Genomic DNA, 23211 nt, shown 5'->3' with positions numbered 1-23211 from the left:
GATCACTCACTTATATCGGGAAATACGAGATGACTTGCCAAGGAAAATACTTCCCATACAAATGAGGTGGGAGGAGGCGGTAGGGAAACCTATAACGGCACAGTAATGGGTTAGGATACACAAAGAGGTCAAACTGGTGAGCTCCAATGCTTGATTTAAACTAGTCCAAAACAATTTCGTACATCAGGCCTACCTCAACCCCTAAGGTGTTGAGTAAAATTTACGCAGATAGGTCCAATACCTGCGCCCGCTGTGGAGAAACAGAAGCTGACTACCTGCACATAGAATGGACGTCCCCCTTGGTGACTTCATTCTGATTGAAAATACTGCAATAGCACCAAGAAGTCACAGGTTGTAAGGTTCCTAGGAACATACAGGTAGTTTTATTAGGGTTACTGACCACGCCCCAGAGGAGGACGTTGATCAGGAAATTTGTGCTATTGGGACTAACACTAGCGAAAAGACCTATTGCGAAGCATGGCTGAACCAGACACCACCGAAATATGAGCGGTGGTCAAAAGACATCTGCAAATAGGCTACTGCAGAGAAAATTAAACAGGTCCAAAAGGATGACATTAAGGCCTGGACAGCAATCATCGATGACCTAAAGACACTTCCGGAACAAATATACTAGGTGAGAAGGGGGAGAGATAGGGGAAAGTCACAAGACCATTGTTCATTCCCTATCAGATTGGATCAGACACAGTAGATACAAAATGGTGTACTAGACATCCACAAAGGGTGGAATGGGGAGTTAGGGGGTCATGTTGGCTCGAGTAACAATCACAAGGTAAATAAGCGAACAGAGTATAGGGGGTAGGTTCCGGAATAACAGAAAAACTATACACAATGGGGATTATTATTTAGGTATTAAGACGGGACATGAATGAACCTGTAGCATCACTGTTTAAGAATATAATATTGGACATAAAGTAAATGATTGTAACATTTCTGACACTGTAAATGAGAACATAAAAATGCCAATAAAATTGTTATAAAAAAAAGAAAAGAGTAAGAGGTATTGCAAGATGGTACATAAAGCTAAATGTACAGGTTTCATTGCTTTTTGGCTACATGTGTGCCATACAAAAATACACACAAACATATAAAATTGTGTGTGTTGATGTGTATTCCACAAAGAGCCCACTGGCAAAATGTAATTCAGGATATTCTACTGATGAAAAAGACTGTTGCAAAACAACAAAGTAAATTGGTGTATCTGTAAATATTTTAGAAGTCATGATACTCTCCCTCACTTCATGCATCAACCACACAGGGTTGTCAATATTCAAGAACTATGGTTCTAATGTGCTTTTAATTTGCAGGCTTGTGGGTCATGACCTGTGCATTATATGCCCAGTTTTCTCATATGTGCAGGCCTAAAGTAAAGTAAAAGAAAAACTCCTGTCCGACAGAAGATGTTGATAGTGAAACAGTCTTTCAAGATACAAACCTATTTTTAGCAGCGCTGTAAATACATATATATTTATTTGATGTGGAGTAGTATTTCTAGATTGCAAGTGTAGTGTGACACTTTTGTTTACAAAATCAAATAGGCTCATAAAATAAAACACAACTTTCTTATAAATAGTATAAATTATTTTATTTACAGAAACTTGTTACAAAAAACAAATAGACTATATATTTATCTTCTTTTAAATATCCAAAGTAATGTTCTATCCCATGACATTTGTTCATGAACTATACAGCAGCCAACACAAAGTCCAGCTGATCAGATGCTCTTGGTTAGGTTTACAAATTTTGCAACTATCCGTACGTTAACTTAGGAGATTGCTTTTAGAATCTGGCTCAAAATGGAGCAAGTAATGTTCATTCCTACATTCACATTGACAATATGTAGTGCTCATTTAAATTATCTTTAAAAGTAAAGATGGCTTGCACACATGTACAAATAATTTCTTTTTCTTAATGACATCTTTATCGGTTTATGGTTTTCTACAAAACCTGCTTTAACCTCCAAACAGGCCAGAATGTGAGAAAAAAAGTGAAATTCCTTGGCAAGAGAACTCTTACAGGAAGACAACTGTGTTGCGAAGCTGCATTTCGAGTATGACATTTTTCATTAAGGTTGCAAGAGGTACTTTTTGTTTTATATTTTTGGAATAAAAATAGTTTTAACATTCTTTTTGTATATACACTGTTGAGATTAGCTCTGAGACAATTTACCAAAATGCTGTCCAACAGCAAATGTTCCAACCGTAGGCATTTTTACTGGGGCAGCTTCAATGATAATTTTTGAAGCATAGTAACATTTTGCCAGTAAGAGTCACTGATTCCCCCTTAACCCCTTTTAAAATAAAATATGCCAAATATCCTAATCGGGTGGAAAAAGCAAGCTCTGAAAAATACAACTTAACATTCAAGTCATTTTAGGAAAAGCTGTCTAAACAGTCCAGACAAGAAACTATTTATCAGGCACTTTCAGTTTTTCCATTAGTTTTAAAATCATTAACACGCGCGCACACACACATACACTAAGAGAGAAGCAGTGTATCGTTTAACTAAATATAGTCTTCTGAGAATCTGGCAACTGATATAAGCAATGCCACATAGACCATTTAGTCATTCATTTAGGATTCCACTTCCAAGACACTGAATGGGACAACTTTCATAAACCAGAAGTATCCCCTTTAATCTGTAAAGGTAGACGTGTTATATTACTATTTGCTTGGCAGTGAACCACTTCAAATTATAAAGGTATTTACTCTATTAATAAATAAATAGCAGATGAGTTCAATTGTACCAAAACGGGATATAAGAAAAAAAGACCTGTGCAAAAATACATATTTAAATATGTACAATCATTTTTAACAAAATATGTATTCTGAAATAGGGATACTTCAATATTTTAATTAACAGAAGTAATTCCAAAATAAAGATATAAAAGTATGCTTTTTGCGCATTCATCTTTGATCATAATCCAGCAAATTTTCAGGTTCAGAAAACTGCAGGATTTGAAGATTCTGGTCAAGACAGTATAAAACGTATCTTTCATTTTGCATTTAAATCAGTCCAGAAACCAGTAAGTAACATTTTTGCAAGGTAAGCAAGGTTGAAAAGTATTTGTGCTACTATATTTAAGCTTCCTTAATTATTTACAGTACTAAGCTTTGTAAGTAGCAATTCAACCTAGCCCTATTCCACAAAAATATGTAACCACAACATTTTTACACCATCATTTTTTTTAAATAACATCTTGATTATTTTTCCCTGACATTTGCCCCTTATTTAACGCTTGATCAGACAGATGATAGTTCAAAACTGGACCTGCAAAATGTCCTTTAGAATATGTGAGGGAAAAGCAGAATTAAAACCATGAGAAAACTTCACAGCCTTTTTTTCCAAAAGAAATTTCACAGTAGAAAGCGAACATAGCTGGGTAGCATGCACATTTCCAAGTGGCATTTCCCTTGGGCTAAAATTAACAACTACATTGAAAGGCAAGAAAGAGGAAGTACGAGTTCCTGTTAAAATGGTTTTCGAGCAATGTATCAATAAACATGTTCACAAGCAGTGCAAAGTTGTCCTCGCATGAAGCTTTGCTCTTCCTTTTCACATGGCTTAGAAATTATTGCGCTACAAAGCGATTTAAGTCCAGAACCAATCGAAATGTATATATTGGTACAAACTCTAACAATGTACATATTTGTGAATGCTAACAGCCCTCTGACTTCTCATTTTAAGCATAAACTTAATTTTCATAATTTAATATGTAATGGATACAAGACTTCAGATTGACATCACATCAACATAAAAACTTTAATTCCGGAAAGTCTTTTCAGCCTACGGTTTTTAAGTCATAAAAATCAAATTGCACTTGTGATTGCAGGTGTTTTGTTGACTTTGTCAACATATATTCTCAGGAATGAAAAAGTCCTTTGGTTTACTCAGTAAACCTCAAATTCCACTGAAAGTTAAAGTGTTCATGTGTGATGATGTTTCGGGGAACAATTCAGTGTAATGTCATTTATAAAGGTTATTTTTAAAATGATACCAGTGTTTTCTTTAATTTACCCTAAACTAAATTTGTGTGAGCTTCCCACCTATCCTTACTCTGCTGTAACCATAACTTTATGCACTTAAATAGATATCTTTAGATTTTCCACAGAAACGTGCAGCAGCCGGAGGACAGTGGTTTCGTTTTTTTTTTTAGAGAGAATCATGGAGAATTCACAATTTATTATTAAGCACCTATGAGATACTGTGGAAGGACATGTGCGCCTCAAATGTTATTTTCAATCAATCTCTTCCCACACACCAATCTGGTACCAGGTCAAAGCGGGGAAATTCTACAACTGGAATCAACCCAGCAACGGATTAGAGAAGCTGCTGACATAATTCACAGCAAGCAAGTTGTTTGAGAATATTTCTTACCAAACAAGAAAAAAAAACAGCTCTACTTGGCAAAATATGCTGTCTTTCAAACTTCAAGTACTATTATGCACTAGTGATAGAATAATTCCAAAAATACATTTGGTTTGATGTAAAGCAGCATATAGGTTCCTCTGTAAATGTCGTCCTCCTCTATAACATATGTCAAGATCCTCTGCTATAACCTTGTGCTAGATTACACAAAGCTAAGCTCAGCAACCAAATTCACCTTCTAGAACACACAATAAATGCACAGTTGAAAGACCTTTTTAAGTGAAGTGTTTCGGTCCACCTGGTAGATCCCTTCTGAATGAGCACAGTGCACCCATTATTACATGGTTCAAACGAGCCACTTGTATGCAATTGCTGTTTTAAATCATAACTCTTCTCCAACTGTGTAGCTAGTCCACGTTTTTTTTTAATGATTCCAGCAGCTATCTTTGTGCTTGCGCAAATGATGTCACACTCCAGATATGGAATTCCTTGGGACAGAATTGACATATGGAATATTTAACGAGTAGTGGAATGAGGCTCACAAAAATACCAGGCTGGCAGGGGTTAAGGGGGTAGACTGGGAATGGACAGCCTCCATAGTGGCAAAATATGGGACCATCAACAATTTCAAAACGTAGATTTTCTTTGTGCACAATCGGATGACAAATATTTTTTAATCTTCAGGTCTGTTTTTCTTCAGTGTATTTGTATGACACAATCACAATGAAAGATTATGAAATACTAAAAATCTTAAAAGCAGATAAATGTCACCTTTTACAATTTTCTATATTTTATCTGATTTGAAGTGTTACATAATGAAATCAAGTCTACGAAATGTGTGGTTTATGGGCACCTTTACCAATTAAATTCTAGTTTTGAAGCGTTGTGTGGCTGTACGCTGGATGGGGTACGGAGAAATACGGTCTTAAAGCCTATTTACCAAGTTGTCGTACCATCATGTTATGGTACCTTAGACTTCATAATTTGTGCATAACTTGCAGGGACATGAAATTCATCTTTCTTCAAATAACTAATTTTATAGATCTCTGCAAAGCAGTGAGAATAAACAAAAACTAACTTGACAGCTTCTTATGCTACATTACATAAAACGCTGAACAGAAATCAAAACAGTTCTTTCGGATTGTGCTATTTTATTCATCACTGCTACACTGCAATGAAAATACTTAAGCCATATTCCCACTGTAGGGCTTGGTTCTTGTATTACGTCTACCTGCTGATTACAGACCAGCAGATGACAGTGCAAAACATTTACAGTGATCTTTTTCTCCACATTGTTGCCCAGCCAGTCGAACATATGTGCAAGCAGTTTCACTCAAGCACATACAATCTCACAACTTTAGAGCAAGCAGGTCAGTTCACCGTTAACACTGATCAGAGTAATTAGGAGTCTGAACTTCACCGTGTCCACTGCTACAGGCATTACTTTAGGCAATTCCTTAAGCCGACAGTCCAGCTGATCGCTACACCTGAGGACCATGAGAAGCTGCAAATACTCAAAGGCATCTTGGAGTCCGGGCTGCCTCTAAGAGGTTTTGATTGTAGTGAAAGCTGTCCAGTTTCTTTCCTCAATGTGGTAAAAACAGTTGTCAGGGTCGAGCTTTCGGCTTTTAAAATAAAGAAAAATAATTAATTGAGTAAACAGGACAACACCTTTATTCAAATTTTTCATTGTACAAGACCTTAAAAGCAGAATGTATTTCCATAATATGTTACAAAGCCACACTACACAATACCTACTTCCCTATCCTCCACTAATACATGTACTGTAGGGGGTAAATAACCCATCTAGTGTTTTTCCTCTTCATTACTTTGTGAATAACTATGTGACAAAAGAATCCACCATTTTTGGGACACAGAAAATCTGCTTGGATGCACTTCTTCCATGCATGTCAAATGTGGAAAACCGGTGTAGACAAAGTATACGTTATGATCTCTATGTAGCTAAGAATACCAAACTAGACATGTATGTTCAAGACAGGCCACAGGCTTTAAAGCTGATGTGTATTATGGGAATTATTTACATAAGCACTAGAGAATTACTCCCATCCCCAAGACTCAAGCTCAGCCCAGATACCCAAAGTTATTCAGTTGACGGGTAATAAACCTTCGCAAATACCATGATCACAAGTTCAAAAGCTCCTAGAAGGGCACCACAAGTAATTTGTGGTCTTACACTGCCCCTACTAGCATTTAATAATTCAAGTAGTTTCACAAATCCAGGTGAATTAAAGAGGGCCCCTTGAAAAACACCTATCTGAGACACCCAAACCTCTCAAGATTACCAATGAGATCTTGGCACTTCACCTGGAAGCACTTCTAACTTGCTATCCTTACATATCAACTTGTTGGATGCCAATGTGATAAGTAAAAACAAACTGCAAGAAGTTTTTGTCAGAAAGAAGGTGTTGGGAAAGGTCTGTGCATTCTACACAAAGAAGTACTGCAGTAGTGACTGAATCGAATATGGACTGGAAAGCCTACAAACTCTTCACATTAAGAGGAAAACTTTTGAAAAAAGGTTCAAGTGCAGATGAATGGACGAGTGCCCAGATGCTGTAGCACAGATTCTGAACTAACATGTCAACATATAATTGTATGTTAAAGATGTAATTGAAAACCTGAACACTCCAGCCATCCATGGCCCATAAGAACTCAACACCTTAAACTACTCATTCCTGAACCCTAAAAACACCTCTCCATCTAAACTCCACCCAGCCCTGAATCCTTAAATCCCCATCACCACCCTAAAAACTCTTCACCACCCCAGCCCCTGCCCGTAATTGAACTTTAAAAGCCCTCACCAGCCATCAACTCTGCCCATCCATGAACCCCGAAACCTCTTGACACTCATACACTCCACCCAGCGCTGATATCTGAAAACACCTCACACACCTAAACAGGAATCATCTGTGAACCCTTAAAAGCTCTCATTACCCTACCAATCTCTGAATCCTAAAACCCCATTCTATATCCTAAAACCAATTATTCCTGACCTTTAAGAGCCTCCTCATCGCCCTGAACATGATCCAACCCTGAAACCGAAAACCCTACAGTAGTGCTAGACTCCACCTAGGTTTAATGTCATTTTGTTTTTTCTTTAAAACCACCTTTATTTTAAAATGCAAATTGTTTCCTCTAAATGTCGTCTTTTTTTATTTCCTTAAAATTGGTTTTCCAATATTTGGTTTCCTCCAATGTGGTTTCAATGTTTTCGTTTTTCTATAAATTCACCTGCTACCAAGATTGCTACTGCAGACTGAGGAACACAGAGGAGAGCTACGGTCTCACCTTGAAGATCATGGGTGCAGAATAAACTTGGGCCAAGACTAATCCAGCATTTGAATTCCACTTTGATACACTAGTTTCATCTCCTCTTCGTAATGCCACTCGCCAGAAGAGGAATGCTTTAGATGACGTCTGATTACTTAAAACCATGAGGCTGATCAAGAGAAGTACAATATGACCTTCCATTACGCAATAATGAAAGTTTATTTCATTCCCCCGGTCTCAGATTATTTTGGGTTCAGCTTGTCTGACAAATTGAGATCAATCAAATCTGCTGTGACTCAGATTCTGATCAAGTTGGCATGTACCTCAAGCTTTGATAGTGGACTCGGTTGAACCTACACTCAGATCTCCTCAGCACAGGCAATGGGGGTTCCAGTTCAAGATCCCTAGAGACACTTTTGCTGGAATGGGAATGTGGGTTTAAGAGGAGGGAAGCTCTACAAACTCTTCAGGGAAGAGAGAAGGAATATGCTACTTACCAGTATGCATCTGTTCTTGGCATAGAGGGCTGCAGAGTGGTACATTATGAATAGATCGCCATCTGGTGTTGGGCTCGGATGATTGCACTTGTTTTTCTCTTGGAGAGTCTTTTGTAGATTGGTGACTCCTCCTTTGGTTGCTAGTGCGCATGGGCATCGGCTCCATCCTTAGATTGTTTTGCCATAGTAGGGTTAGATGGAGAGTATGATAGAACACAGATAGAAAATGCCCATGTAAGTGTATCTAAATAAGATAGTGTTGGAACAGACACAGGTTTCCGGGGAGGCTGGGAGGGTATGTACCACTCTGCAGCCCTCTATGCCAAGAACAGATGCATACTGGTAAGTAGCATATTCCGTTCGAGGCATATGGGCTGCAGATGGTACATTATGAATAGACTATACAGCAGTTCTCTCCCTAGCGGTGGTCACCAGTGTCTGTTGCAACAGTCTGAAATAAAGTTCTTAATACAGCTTGTCCCACTCTAGCTTGTTGTGTTGTGTGCACATCTACACAATAGTGCTTTGTGAAGGTATGCAGTGTAACCCAGGTAGCTGTTTTGCATATGTTATCTAGTGGAATGTTTCCCAAGAATGCCATAGATGCTCCTAGTTTACGTGTAGAGTGAGCTCTAGGAGGAACAGTTAATGTCCTCTTTGCTTTTAAGTAGCATATTTGTATACATTTTGCAATCCATCTGGCAATGCCTGCTTTAGAGATGGGATTGCCCTTATGTTTTGGAGAAAACACCACAAATAGCTGTTTTGTCTTTCTGAAAGTTTGTGTTCTTTCTATATAGTACAATATTGCCCTTCTGACATCCAATGTATGTAGGGCTCTTTCTGCTACCGTCTGTGGTTTTGGAAAGAAGACCGGCAGTTCCACTGACTGATTGATGTGGAATGCTGAAATTACTTTAGGCAAGAATTTTGGGTTTGTTCTAAGAACCACTTTGTTTTGGTGTAACTGCATGAATGGTTCTTGAATTGTAAACTCTTGCAATTCACTCACTCTTCTGAGTGAAGTGATAGCTATGAGGAAGGCCACCTTCCATGTGAGGAATTGTATTTCACACCTATGCATAGGTTCAAATGGTGGTCCCATTAGTCTGGTAAGTACTATGTTGAGATTCCAGACTGGGGAAGGTGGCAGTCTTGGTGGAATGACTCTTCGGAGTCCTTCCATGAAAGCTTTAATTGCTGGTACTTTAAACAGGGAAAGATGTTGTCTGTTTTGTAGATACGCCGCTATAGCTGCGAGATGAACTCTGATAGAGGTATATGCTAGGTTACATTGCTGCAAGAGTAGTAAATAGCAAATAATCTGTTTAGTGGAGGCGTCCAGAGGGTTGATGTGATTACTGTTACAGTATACAGCAAACCTTTTCCATTTTGCTGCATAGCATGCTCTGGTGGTAGGACGTCTTGCTTGTTTAATGATTTCCATACATTCTGGAGGTAAATCTAAATATCCAAACTCTATGACCTCAGGAGCCAGATCGCTAGATTCAATTGTTTGGGATCTGGGTGCATTATTTCTCCATGGCTCTGTGTAAGGTGCATGGGTAATAATTTTAGCTTTTGATGTGGCACCTGTGAGAGTTGCAGTAGCGTGGTGAACCACGGCTGTCTTGCCTACGTGGGTGCTACTAGTATCATTGTCATTGAGTGCTGTTGCAGTTTCCGAACCACTAATGGAATTAGTGGGAGAGGGGGAAAAGCGTAAGCAAATTTGTTGGACCAATTTATCCATAGTGCATTGCCCTGGGACCGGTGGTGTGGGTACCTGGATGCAAAGTTTTGGCATTTTGCGTTCTGATGAGTGCCAAACAGATCTATCTCTGGTTGCCCCCATCTTTGGAAGAATGGCTGCAGTATCTGGTCGTGCAGCTCCCATTCGTGTACATGTTCTGACTCTCTGCTTAGGATGTCTGCTATCTGATTTTGAACTCCTGGTAGGTGTTCTGCTAACAGATAGATCTTTTGAGGAATGGCCCATCTCCAAATGTCCTGTGCTAGTTTGGATAGTTGGAGAGAGTGTGTCCCCCCCTGTTTTTGAATATAATACATTGCAGTCATGTTGTCTGTTCTGATCAGGACTGCCTTGGTGGTTATTTGCATTTGGAAACCTTTTAATGCTAGAAATATTGCTAGTAGTTCAAAGTAATTGATGTGCAGTCTCTTTTGCTGCACACTCCATTTCCCCTGTACTGTGTATTTGTCCATATGTGCTCCCCATCCGGTGAGCGATGCGTCCGCTGTCAGTATCACTTGTGGAATCGGTTCAAGGAACGACCGTCCCTTGGAAATGTTTGTTCCACCACTTCAGAGAGCGATGCATACGTCCTCTGCCAACACCAGATCTGTAATTTGACCTTGAGCCTGATTCCACTGTGTCGCTAGACACTCCTGTAGTGGACGCATTTGTAGTCTGGCATATGGTATTAGCAGTATGCAGGAGGACATCATGCCTAACAGCTGCATAAACACTCGTGCTGGCAGTGAGTGTTGTGGTTGAAATCTTTGTATCAGCGTGACCATTGTTTGTATCCTGATTGGATTGGGGTATGCTTTGGCTCTTTCTGTGTCTATAGTAGTCCCTAGGTATTGTTGAATCGAACAAGTTACTTACCTTCAGTAACGATATATCTGTAAGAAACATTAGTTAGTGTTAGATTCCTTACCTTAGAATATCCCCAGGCGTCAGTCTGGATCCGGAAACTTTTGCGTAGCAGTACCCCTGCGCGTCGGTAGGCGTCGTCTGCAGGCGTCCCCTGCGGCTCCGCGTCCGTCGTCGTGCGCCGTGATGACGTCGCTGGAGTATATAGACGCCGCCTCCGCGGGCTGACGTCAGTTCTTTGTACACAGCTTTTCCGCGCCAGGAGACGCAGAGCCATGAGAGAACCAACACTGGTGCCATGTAAAACTAGGGCCCTGAAAGGGATGTCCTTAACCCTAGGTATCAGTTCGCAGAACGGGGAGGATGGGCGGGTTCGGTAAGGAATCTAACACTAACTAATGTTTCTTACAGATATATCGTTACCGAAGGTAAGTAACTTGTTCATCTGAAAGAAACACGTTAGTGTTAGATTCCTTACCTTAGAATACATACCCCAGCAATACCAACCCCGGTGGTGGGTCTGCGAACCAATACAATATTACACCAGAAAGTCCTGGAGGACAGAACGGCCAAAGAAGCCATCCCTCCGGACTTGACTGTCCAGGCAATAGTGCCTCGCAAAGGTGTGCAGCGAGGCCCACGTAGCCGCTTGGCAAATGTCCTGCAAGGGGACTCCCCGGCCCAGGGCAGTAGTAGCCGCCGTGGCCCGAGTGGAATGGGCCCTCAGCCCAACAGGAGGCTCCTTCCGAGCCAAAGAGTAGCACGCTTTGATGCAGAGAACGACCCATCGAGAGATGGTTCGTTTACAGACCGCCCGTCCCTTCTTCGCACCCACGTAGCCAACAAACAGCTGGTCATCCACCCGGAACTGGCGTGTGCAATCCATGTAAAATGAGAGCGCACGTTTTGGGTCCAGACGATGGAGCCGCTCTTCATCCTTTGAAGGATGCGGAGGCGGGAAGGAAGGAAGGGAGGGTGATGGACTGCCCGATGTGAAAGGCCGAAACAACCCTGGGCAGGAAAGAAGGTCTAGTCCTCAGAACCACCTTGTCAGGATGAATGGACAGGAAAGGGGGTTGGACAGAAAGAGCCTGGAGCTCACTCACTCTCCTGGCAGAGGTGATGGCAACCAGGAAAGCCGTCTTTAAAGTCAGGAGACGGAGAGGACAAGAATGAAGGGGCTCAAAGGGAGCACACATCAGAAAGGTTAGAACCAGGTTCAAATCCCACTGGGGCATCACAAACGGAACAGGTGGAAACATGTGAGTGATGCCCTTCAAGAATCGAGTTACAATCGGGGATTTGAACAAAGAAGGCTGATCAGGAAGCCTCAAAAAGGCTGAAAGGGCAGAAAGGTAGCCCTTGATAGTGCCCAGAGCAGAGCCCTGCTGGGCAAGGGAAAGAAGAAACAGAAGAACCTCCGAAAGAGGGGCAGAAAGAGGATCCACAGCCTTTGCTGTGCACCATGCCACAAATCTGTTCCACCGACAGGCGTATACCGACTTGGTGGAGGGACGCCTGGCTGCCAGAATAACATCACAGACTTCAGGAGGCAAGTCAAATGGCCTCAACTGCCGCCGCTCAATCTCCAAGCATGGAGGTGGAGACTGGACAGGTTCGGGTGGAGAACCGTCCCCTGCTGCTGCGACAGAAGGTCCTCCTGAAGGGGCAGGCGGATCGGGGGACCGACTGACATGCTGAGTAGCTCGGGATACCAGTACCTTCGAGCCCAGTCCGGAGTCACAAGGATAACTTGGGCCCGGTCGCGCCTGATCTTCTTCAGCACTCTGGGCAGAAGTGGTATAGGCGGAAAGGCGTATAACAGACCGCAACTCCACTCGCGCCGAAAGGCGTCGCCGTGCGAGTGCCGTCTTGGAAACTCCAACGCGCAGAACTGATGACATTGCGCGTCCTCTTCTGTGGCGAATAGATCTAACCAAGGCTCTCCCCATTGCAGAAAGATGCCTTGCGCCACGTCCGAGTTCAGACGCCATTCGTGATCCATCGAGCACCGACGGCTGAGTTCGTCCGCCCTGGCGTTCAGGGAACCTGCCAGGTGTTGAACCGTCAGAGTCACGCCCTGACGTTCCAGCCATTGCCAGAGGCGCAGAGCCTCCGGGCAAAGGGTCCACGACCCTACTCCGCCCTGTTTGTTGCAGTACCACATGGCGGTGGTGTTGTCGGTGAACACCTGCACTACACTCCCGTTGACAAAGGGGAGGAATGCCTTCAGTGCCAGACGAATCGCCCGCAGCTCCAACAGGTTGATATGGAGCCGGGACTCCGCCGGAGACCAGATGCAGGGCTCGACAAATCCACTCGCCCGCTCGCATTTGCGAGGGAAAATGGATGAGGACGAGCTATTTTTAGCTCCTACTCGCCCTTTCTGGCGAGTAGGAAACAAACTAACTTTTGTCCTCTGCCTTTGAAAACGGAGCAAAAGTGACAAGATAACAACATTTAAAGGCATTTTTATTGCTCACAAAGGAACTAAGCAATAAAGATGCCTTTAAATCTTGTTAACTTGTCACTTTTGCTCCGTTTTCAAAGGCAGAGGTCAAGTAGGTTGCAGTTGGGTCGAGGGGATTTTCCAAGTTACTAGACCTGCAGGACTAGTACAATTTTTCAGATTTGTCGAGCCCTGCCAGATGCCTCTGATCTCTGCCACTCCCAAGTGGCCACCCCAGCCCTGGAGGGACGCGTCTGTCACGACAACGTGCTCCGGTTGGGGAAGGGAGAGGGATCTGCCTCTGACCCAATCGCGGTCCGTAAGCCACCACTGCAGTTGTCTCGCAGCGCCCTCCGAGATCAAGACGTGGTCGGACAAGTTGCCCTGATGCTGGGCCCACTGAAACTTCAGGTCCCACTGCAGAGCCCGCATCCGCCACCGGGCGTGATGCACCAGAAGGATGCAGGAAGCCATCAGTCCCAGCAGCCGCAGCGTCAACCTGACCGAAACCCGGGATAGCGGCTGAAAGATGGGAATCAAAGCCTGAATATCCCGAACCCGCCGTTCCGGAGGATAAACCCGAAACTGCGCCGAGTCCAGAACCGCTCCGATGAAAAGGAGCTTTTGAGAGGGACACAGGTGTGATTTCGGCACATTGATGGAGAACCCCAGGTCGTGCAAGAGGTCTGCCGTCATCTGAAGGTGGTGGACGACTGTCTGGGGCGAGCCCGCCTTCAACAACCAGTCGTCTAGGTAGGGGAAGACTGAAACCCCTAACCTGCGCAGATGGGCTGCGACCACCGCCATCACCTTTGTGAACACCCGTGGGGCGCTGGTAAGGCCGAAGGGAAGCTGAAACTGAAAGTGCTCCTGGCCTACCGTGAACCGCAGGTAACGCCGGTGGGCCGGCAGGACGGGGATGTGAAAATAGGCATCCTGCAAGTCCAACGCTACCATCCAGTCTTGTGGGTCTAGAGCAGCCAAGACCTGAGCTAACGTCAACATCTTGAACTTCTCCTTCCGGAGGAAGCCGTTGACGTTCCTTAGATCCAAGATAGGACGTAGGCCCCCCTTGTCCTTCTTGGGTACCAGAAAGTAGTGGGAATAACAACCACGCCCTACTTCTGGCCCAGGAACGCGCTCGATGGCCCCCTTGGCCAAGAGGGCCGTAACTTCCTCCTGCAGAAGTGTCAAGTGGTCCCCCGACACACGGTGGTTCTGCGGTGGCATGGCTGGAGGAGTGGTCTCGAAGGGGAGGGAGTAGCCCCTTCGGACGATTTGCAGCACCCACCTGTCCGAAGTGATCGTGCGCCAGTGAGCGTGGTGATGGCGAACCCTGCCACCCACTGGCGTCACATGGGGCCGAAAGCACGGACTAGGAGGATTTTGAGGCAGATGCTGCGGGGGGAGGTGTGGTCTGACCCCGCCGTTGTCCCCGACCGCCACCACGGCGGTTTCCACGGCCGCCACCGCGTTGAAAGGATTGTTGCGGCGCGTGGCTGGCAGCACGTGTGGGGGCGCCCCTTCCTTGGCCACGAAAGGGACGAAACGAACCCGTTTGCTGACGCTGGGTCGAGAGACCCAAGGACTTGGCCGTGACCCTGGAGTCCTTGAAGCGTTCCAGCGCGTGGTCCGCCTTGTCACCGAACAGGTGACAGCCATCGAACGGCATGTCCATCAATGTATTCTGGACATCAGCCGAAAAGTTGGCGGATCTCAGCCAGGCGTGGCGACGAATCGCCACCGTCGTTGACATAGCTCTGCCCAGCGAGTCGGTCGTATCAAGACCACACCGTATCGAATATTTCGCTGCATCTCGGCCCTCAGCCACAGCCTGACCGAGTTTTGCCCGCACCTCCATGGGGCATTCTGGCAGCAGTTCCGCGACCGTATCCCACACAGAGTGGGTGTAGCGGCCCAAGAGGCAAGCGGTGTTGTAAGACCGCAGGCCCAAACTAATGGACGAGAAGACCTTCTTGCCAAACTGGTCATACCTCTTGGATTCCCGGTCGGGCGGGGCCGACGGGAATGCGGACTGGGAGGTCGAGGCCTGGATCACCAGACTCTCAGGAGTGGGGTGGGTAGACAGGAACTTGGGGTCGTCCGGAGAAGGACGGTGGCGCCTGGCCACGTTCCGATCAACAGGCGCACCTGAAGCGGGCCTGGACCACGTGCCCAACAGAACGTCTGACAAGGCTTCATTAAACGGCAGCAGTGGCTCCTGTGGGCATGACTGCGGTTTGAAGACCTCAGTGAGGATGTTAGGCCTCACGGCCGCGACGGGGAGCTCAAGGTGTAAGGCCTTGGCAGCCCTCATCAGCACCACTGAATATGCAGCTCCCTCCACCGATGCCACGGTTGGAGGAGAGATCAAACCAGGGTTAGGAGAGTCGTCCAGACCACTGGCATCCCCCAAGTCACCTGTCCAGTCCGGGTCATACTGGCACTCGCGTGACAGAGGGTCCTCGGACCCCTCCCAACCTTCACCGAACTCTTCATCCTCTCCGTATTCGGAGTCAACGATGTAGACCGGCTCCTCGGGGTTCATGGGCCCCACCGGCGCCGAGCCCGGCGTCGGGGAAGGTAGGGGGACGGCGCCGCCCGGAGCCGGTGTCGGAGCCCCGTTGCCGGCCGGAGCCGGCACCGGAGAACCGGCGCCGCGCGGGGACGGCGTCGGGGGTAACCCCGATGGTAAAGGCGCCGGAGAGGCCGGAAGACCAGCCGGCGCCGATCCCGAAGGCCCTTGCGGCGCCGGGGTCGGTGCCGTCGGCGGCGCCGGGGCCGGAGCACCCGACGGCGCCGAGGCAGGGACACCCGAACCGCCAGGGCCCCCAGACGGTGGCACTGGGCCCGAAGGCGCCGTAGGCCCCGTCGGAGAACCGAGCGCCCTCATGGCCATGAGGAACGCCTCGATCTCCTCAGGCGTCGCGCCGTGCCCAGGGACCGGAGGGTATGAGGCAGGCCGCGCCGGCAACTCTCGCGGAGCCGCGGGGTTGGGGTCACCCGAGCCCCCGGCCGCATCGCGCGAGCGTCGGGGGGAGTCGGGGGTACGATGACGACGCCCCGACTTCTTGTGCTTCTTACCTGATGAGCCTGACGAGTGGTGTCGACTTCCGGAACGCTCTGCGCGGCTCCGCGACCGCTCCCTCGAACGCTCTCTCGACCTCCGGCCGGACCGGGACCGCTCCCGACGTGGGGCCGACACCCGGAGCTCCAGTAGCTTGCGGGACCGCTCCCGCCTAGCCTTGTTGGTGAGGGCCCGGCAGTCGACGCAGGAGTCCACGTCGTGGTCGGGGCCCAGACACCGGAGACAGAGGCGGTGATGGTCTGTGACCGACATCGTGCGCTCACAGTCATCACAGTGCTTGAACCCAGGCATCCTATCAGGCACAAAGAGTGAGATAACTATTCGAAAAACTTGGTCAAAAGACCGGAGTACTGCTCTTCAGATCTGCGTCCACTGGCGCGGAAAAAAGAACTGACGTCAGCGCGCGGAGGCGGCGTCTATATACTCCAGCGACGTCATCACGGCGCACGACGCCGACGACGGACGCAGAGCCGCAGGGGACGCCTGCAGACGACGCCTACCGACGCGCAGGGGTACTGCTACGCAAAAGTTTCCGGATCCAGACTGACGCCTGGGGATATTCTAAGGTAAGGAATCTAACACTAACGTGTTTCTTTCAGATTGGTTTGGTTGTAGGTGGGATTTTTTGTAGTTCACCGTAAACCCTAGGTGGTGCAGTAATTGAATGGTCTTCTGTGTGTTGTGAAGACATTCTTCTTGTGACTTGGCATTTATTAGCCAATCGTCCAAGTAAGGGAAGACATGTATTTGTTGTCTTCTTATGTGTGCTGCAACCACTGCTAGGCATTTTGTGAACACCCTTGGTGCCGTTGTGACCCCAAACGGAAGGACTTTGAACTGATAATGTTGTCCTTCCACTACAAACCTTAGGCATTTCCTGTGGGCTTTGTGAATTGGGATGTGAAAGTAAGCGCCTTTTAGATCCAGTGTAGAAAGAAAGTCCCCTTTCTTCAGTAAAGGAAGTACTTGTTGGTGCGTGACCATGTGGAAATGTTCCGAGTTTATGTATGCATTGAGAGGTCTAAGATTGGCCTTAGAGACCCGTCTTTTTTGGGGATTAGGAAGTATAGAGAGTATACTCCTGTCCCTTGTTGATGTTTTGGAACCTTCTCTATGGTATGCTTTTGTAACAGTGATAGTACGTCTTGTTTTAACAATGTTAGATGGTCTTGACTCATTGGACGCTGTCTGGGGGGGATGTTTGGTGGGGTAGCTGTGAGTTCTAGGCAATAACCATGTTGGATAATTTGTCTCACCCACTTGTCTGATGTGATGTTTTCCCAGACAGGTAGGAACTGTGATAGACGTCCCCCGACCGGTGTTGTGGTCTGGGGGAAGTTGTATTAAGTCACTGTTTTGGGGTTGGGGAGTTGCGGTTGTTATTATTTCCGCGACCTCTACCCTTGTTGTTGTTACCTCTGTAACTGCCTCTTGAATTACCTCTGGGTGATGTTGGTGTGACAGAGGTAGATTGCTGACTTGTTCCTGTACTTTTTGAGCTCCCTCTATAGGTGGATCTACGAAAGGAACCCCTTTGTGTTGGCTGTTGTAATGCTCCCATTGACTTAGCCGTTTCTGTGTCCTTTTTCATCTTTTCTAAAGTCTCATCTGTACCCGAGCCGAAAAGTGTCTTTTGATCAAAAGGTTGGTTCAATAAAGATGTTTGTACTTCTTGTTTGAACCCTGAGATCCTAAGCCATGCATTTCTTCTTATCATGATACTGGTGTTGATGGATCTTGCTGCAGTGTCTGCCGCGTCCAAGGCGCACTTAATGGAAGTGTTAGTTATTATCTTTCCTTCCTGTATAAGCTGATCTGCTCTTTACTGATGTTCCTTAGGAAGATGTGTGATGAGCTTTTCTAACTCATCATAATGCGCCCTATCATAGCGTGCAAGTAGCGCTTGTGTATTGGCTATGCGCCAGCTGTTTGCCGCTTGTGATGCTACTCTGTTGCCTGATGAATTAATTAATTTTGACTCCTTATCCGGTGGAGGGGCTTCTCCCGTAGATAATGAGTTCGCTCTTTTGCGAGCGTTTGTAACTACAAGCGAGTCCAGAGGTACCTGTCCCTTGATAAATATTGGGTCCTTTGGAGCTGCCTTATATTTTTTTATCAATTCTTGGGTTTAACACCCTAGCCCTCACTGGGTCTTTGAATAGGTCTGCTGTGTGACTGAGAAGACCCTTCAGCATGGGTAGAGTGCCTGATGTTCTTTGTGCAGTAGGTAGTGTTTCTAATAGGAAATCCTCTACTTGAGGTTCTGTATGTAGATCTACCTTATGATATTTTGCTGCCCTATTAATCAGCTGTACAAAACCTGTGTTATCATCAGGTGGTGAAGGTTTTGAGGGATATAAATGTGGGTCGTTATCATCTGACCCTGCATCATAATTCTCCCAAGGGTCTTCCTCATCTGGAATAGTGTCATCATCTCCATGAGGTTCTCCCTCCCCTGTATCACTGTCTACATCTGTTTGAGGTGTAGATGGTCTTGGTGTAGAAGGTGGAGGAATAGTTGGCATAGTGTGAGGAATAGGAGAAGAGGGTGTGACTCTAGGCCGAGGAGAAGGAGGAGGAGTTGTATTTGTCCCCATTGTTCTCTTTTTAGTATGAAGAGCTTTGTCATCTAGCTGTTCATTCTTCCTCTTTTTTGGTGATTTTGTCACTACTTTGCCAGTTTGTGGATCGATAAACAAAGTCTTTTGTTTTGGATCTGTTTGCTGCTCCTGTGTCGGTACCGAAGTTTTTGGTTCCGAAAGGTGCCTTTGCTTCCGATCGTCAATGTTCGGTGTTTTCGGCACCGAGGATGTGCTCGTTTCCGACTTTTTCGGTGTCGAGTGAGTCTTCGACGTCGAAGCATGTTTCGGTTTCGACATGGAATGTTTCGATGCCGAGCTTTCCCTTGCATGAAGCTTCGGTGTCGAAGTCGATGTCGACCGTTTCTCGGATCCGACATGGTGGGAGACCGAGAGTTTCGGTTTCTGTTTCGTTGCCGGGCCCGAAGGCGGGGCGTCGGAAACTTTTTTCAGCCGTTTGACCGGGCTCGAAGGCGGGGTCGTTACCGCACGGGGTCGTTTTTTTGGTAAGGGGACGTCGTCACTCACGGTTTGTTGAACGTCGAATTCCTCGACATCCGACTCGTCCACTTCCGACCCCGACTGTTCTTCCTGATCCTCTTCCTCTTCGAGGTGCTGGTCTTCGAACAGCTCCGGGATTGCCTCCGACTGCATTCTCGAAACCTCGTGTCTTCAAGCTCGACGGTTTCTAATTGTAGACTTGGAGGAGAATGCTGCGCAGGCTTCACAGTCCCTGGATTCGTGTTCAGGTGATAGACAGAGGTTGCACACCTCGTGTAGGTCCTTGTGTGGGAACTTAGCACCACACGTTGGACATTTCTTAAATGGAGTCCTTTCCATGGACTCCGGGCTTGACCACATCGAGAAAGGCCTCCCGTTCGTCGACGTAGACCAAAGTTTTTCTTTGATGTTGGAGTCGAAACGCGTCGGAATTGAAATGAAATCGCGTTCGATAACAATACCGTCAAATTGGAAAGGGAATACGCGCCGAAATATCACTTCTTCCCGAAGTCGATCTGGAGCGCTTCGATCCTCATCCGAACCCGATGGCGGAAAAAACAATCTAAGGATGGAGCCGATGCCCATGCGCACTAGCAACCAAAGGATGAGTCACCAATCTACAAAAGACTCTCCAAGAGAAAAACAAGTGCAATCATCCAAGCCCAACACCAGATGGCGATCTATTCATAATGTACCATCTGCAGCCCATATGCCTCGAACTGCTATTTACAGATATAATGACTAAATATATAATAAAAGCCTAGGGTGATATTGGTCGCTGATGAGTGAATCTTACATATTAGCTTAGGCAAACTACACTCCTTTTTAGGTCTCGTGGAGTTAACCGCGCGAAGCGCGGTCTCACCAGAGACCTATTGTTAGCGACTCTGCTTTCCAGGAGACAAGACTGGCCACGCGCATGTGAAAGAGTCGGAATTGAGCGGGCCACGCGCACGCGAACGCGCGTTCCATTGAGCAACTTATGGTTCCCTTCAAATGCGTGCTTAGAGAGACAGTGCTTTCACTTTGTTTAAGTTTCGTTTTTACTGCTGTCCAGATGGCTCTAGGAGTGCGCGGTTAGAGCGACAGTGTTGCCAGCTTTCATTTTCTTTGCACACACGCAGAGACATACACATACGCACACACACTAGCACACATACACGCACGCATACACACCAGTGCACAGAGACACCCCCCGCCGCACACACACACACAAGAGCACGCGCACACACACACACATACACACACACCAGTGCACAGACACCCCCCCTCCCCCGCCGCCACCCCCCACTTCAAGTAAGCCCCACTCACCTCACTCCGGACTTCAGCCGCCACCTCGGGGCTCTCCCTTGGGCATGAGAGCCCCGCGTCACCACTGCTCAGAGACACACACCCCCCGCTACACACACACCAGCACACACACACACCAGCGCACGCACACACACACCAGCGCACAGAGACCCCCCCACACCCCCGCCGCCACCCCCCACTTCAACTAAGCCCCACTCACCTCACTCCGGACTTCAGCTGCCACCGCGGGGCTCTCCCTTGGGCATGGGAGCCCCGCGTCACGACTGCTCCTCTGGCCGGGCACTCCGTGGGCGCGGGCTACCAGCAGAAACAGAAGTCCCGCCCCACGGCAGGTTTCGGCAGTACACGCGCACTTCTATTCCTGCTTCCGCTCATTCCGCTCTCTCGCTCTGGGGTCTCATATCTGGTATGGGTTTTACCTTTTTTTTTTAAATAGCGATCGTTTTTTATTGTTGTTGTTATTTATGTAATGCGAATTTGTATAGCGCGAACTTTACCCGAAGGTGTTGCTCGTTATTACTGGTTTAGCCCCAGAACAGCCTGATAGGGGGACATCTCTTTCCAACTGCTGAACACTTTGTACGTTGTGGGCTGAACTCTATTCACGACCCGTGTAATGCTTCCCGAGGGCTCCTGCTGCGGGGCAACAGGTGGAAGAGAGCCCGTGAGAGTGAAGCGGGGTCCGGTCTGTACTGCATGGATCCTCTCCTGAGCTTAATCCCGAGCTTAGACTTAAACATGCAGCTGAGGCAGCAAAGTCTTTACATTGAGAAACTTCACTGAATTTATCCAGCCAGGTTGACCCCAGTAAAAAGAAGGAAGCAGCGTAACAGCTGTGAGCCCGTGCCTAAGGTGCATCAGAGCTGTGTAAATAATAGCTGTGAGCCAGTGCCGGAGGTGCATCATCAGAGCTGTGTGAATAATAGCTGTGAGCCTGTGCCGGAGGTGCATCATCAGAGCTGTGTGAATAATAACAGCTGTGAGCCGGTGCGTGAAGTGCACCATCAGAGCTGTGTGAATAATAACTGCGGCAGCCCCGTGCGCGAGGTGCATTATCCACATTGCTCAGGTCACCCAAATTCCTGCACTCTCTACCACACTGCTTTCAAAAACAACATACTCTTGCACACACTCTCACTGCTCACCAATTCAAAGTTTGCTAAAAATGTTATGCACCACATTGCCATACACAATGCCAATAACTCAAACTTTAATTATGCGAGACCTATTGCATTGTAAATGCTTGTAATACATTTGGTACTGCAAATCCATGTCATTAAATATAACATGTCTTTAATCAGCACTGCAACATTTATATTTGTCTGTTTGAGACCGCCAAAAGAGTATGGAGGAATCTTATTGAAGAAACAAATAGTCCACAATTTGAGACATCTTCAGTCTGCACATACATATTGACAGGGAGGCTTCGCTAAATTAAAAGGCCTACAGGAGCAAACAAACTTATACAGTTTGCAGTGGTGCCTATGGCTGCATACAATAGAGAGCAATTTTAAACTTACACATTTTCCAGCAGGGAAAGGGTTAGGAATTATCACAGAATGACGTGAAATCATCCTACTGCGTGACAATCTACATGCCAACTAATACACGGACTGAATTTCTTTTCTTTACACAACCCCTGCTTTTCTAAGTCATCCATATTGGATCCCTTTTCCCCCCCAAACGTGATCGTAAACGCTTCTCAGGACTATTACCCCATGTTCTGTTATCGCCATACGTTACCTTACATTTGTCCCAAATAACCACGTTACTTTTATTTTATTTTTGTTGTTATGGCAAATATTTATTGACTTCAGAATGGCAAATCAGAAGTAGGAGGTCTAAACTAAAAAGAAAGTGTAGTAGAGAGTTCACTTACCATAATAACAAGAGCCAAAGGTTTGTTTGAGCACATCCACACTTCCGATCATGGATAGTGTGTGTGCTTTTATTTTATCATGTAGCGTCCTTGCTTGATATTGCAGCATTTCATCCCTTTGTGCAATGACTTTTCTGCCCTTAAAGTCCAATGAAGACATGGCTTGCCAGTCCGGGCAGGACTGTTCCCATGAGGCACAGGGCCAAGACTGATTTGCATATAGCTATGTCTGAACTGGGGTGGCAAAGTGAGCTAAAGAAGGATGATGGATTCAACCCATATCTGTGACTGGAGGTGAATGTCTTAAAAGTTTCAGCACTTCGTCCATCATCTCCTTGTGTTTGCTTAAAGCTAACTTGTCAGATACTTTATCCAAAACCACAAAGCAGCATTTTTATTTTATGAACTGCCAACAGCAGACAACGTGTACTTCAATAGGCAATCAAGGGAAACATATTCCACGTTTTTATGTCGTCATTCTTATACAGGTCGCTTAATCAAATGCTATCAGTGCACTGTACAATTCAACACCAAATGTATTGCATTTTGCAGCCAATAGCTCTATCATGAAAATCTGGCCGGGGGAAGGGACTGAGAGGGGGAAAGGAAA

General features: G+C 46.3%; 1 protein-coding gene across 1 annotated transcript in view; it reads right to left on the bottom strand.

The window, feature by feature from the left end:
• Positions 1 to 1577: 1577 nt before the first annotated feature.
• The window catches only part of ATXN7 (ataxin 7), a 344046-nt gene continuing 322412 nt past the window's right edge, over positions 1578 to 23211 (bottom strand). The window contains exon 11 of the mRNA XM_086939559.1: positions 1578 to 6011. Coding sequence (XP_086795685.1) covers positions 5994 to 6011 — 18 coding nt within the window. The 3' untranslated portion in view covers positions 1578 to 5993. The remainder of the gene's footprint in view (positions 6012 to 23211) is intronic.

Source organism: Lissotriton vulgaris, chromosome 9, assembly GCF_964263255.1.
Source record: "Lissotriton vulgaris chromosome 9, aLisVul1.2, whole genome shotgun sequence".
Taxonomy (NCBI): Eukaryota; Metazoa; Chordata; class Amphibia; order Caudata; family Salamandridae; genus Lissotriton; species Lissotriton vulgaris.
The sequence above is the reverse complement of the archived record's forward strand: the minus strand, read 5'-3'. Positions and strand labels throughout refer to the sequence as shown.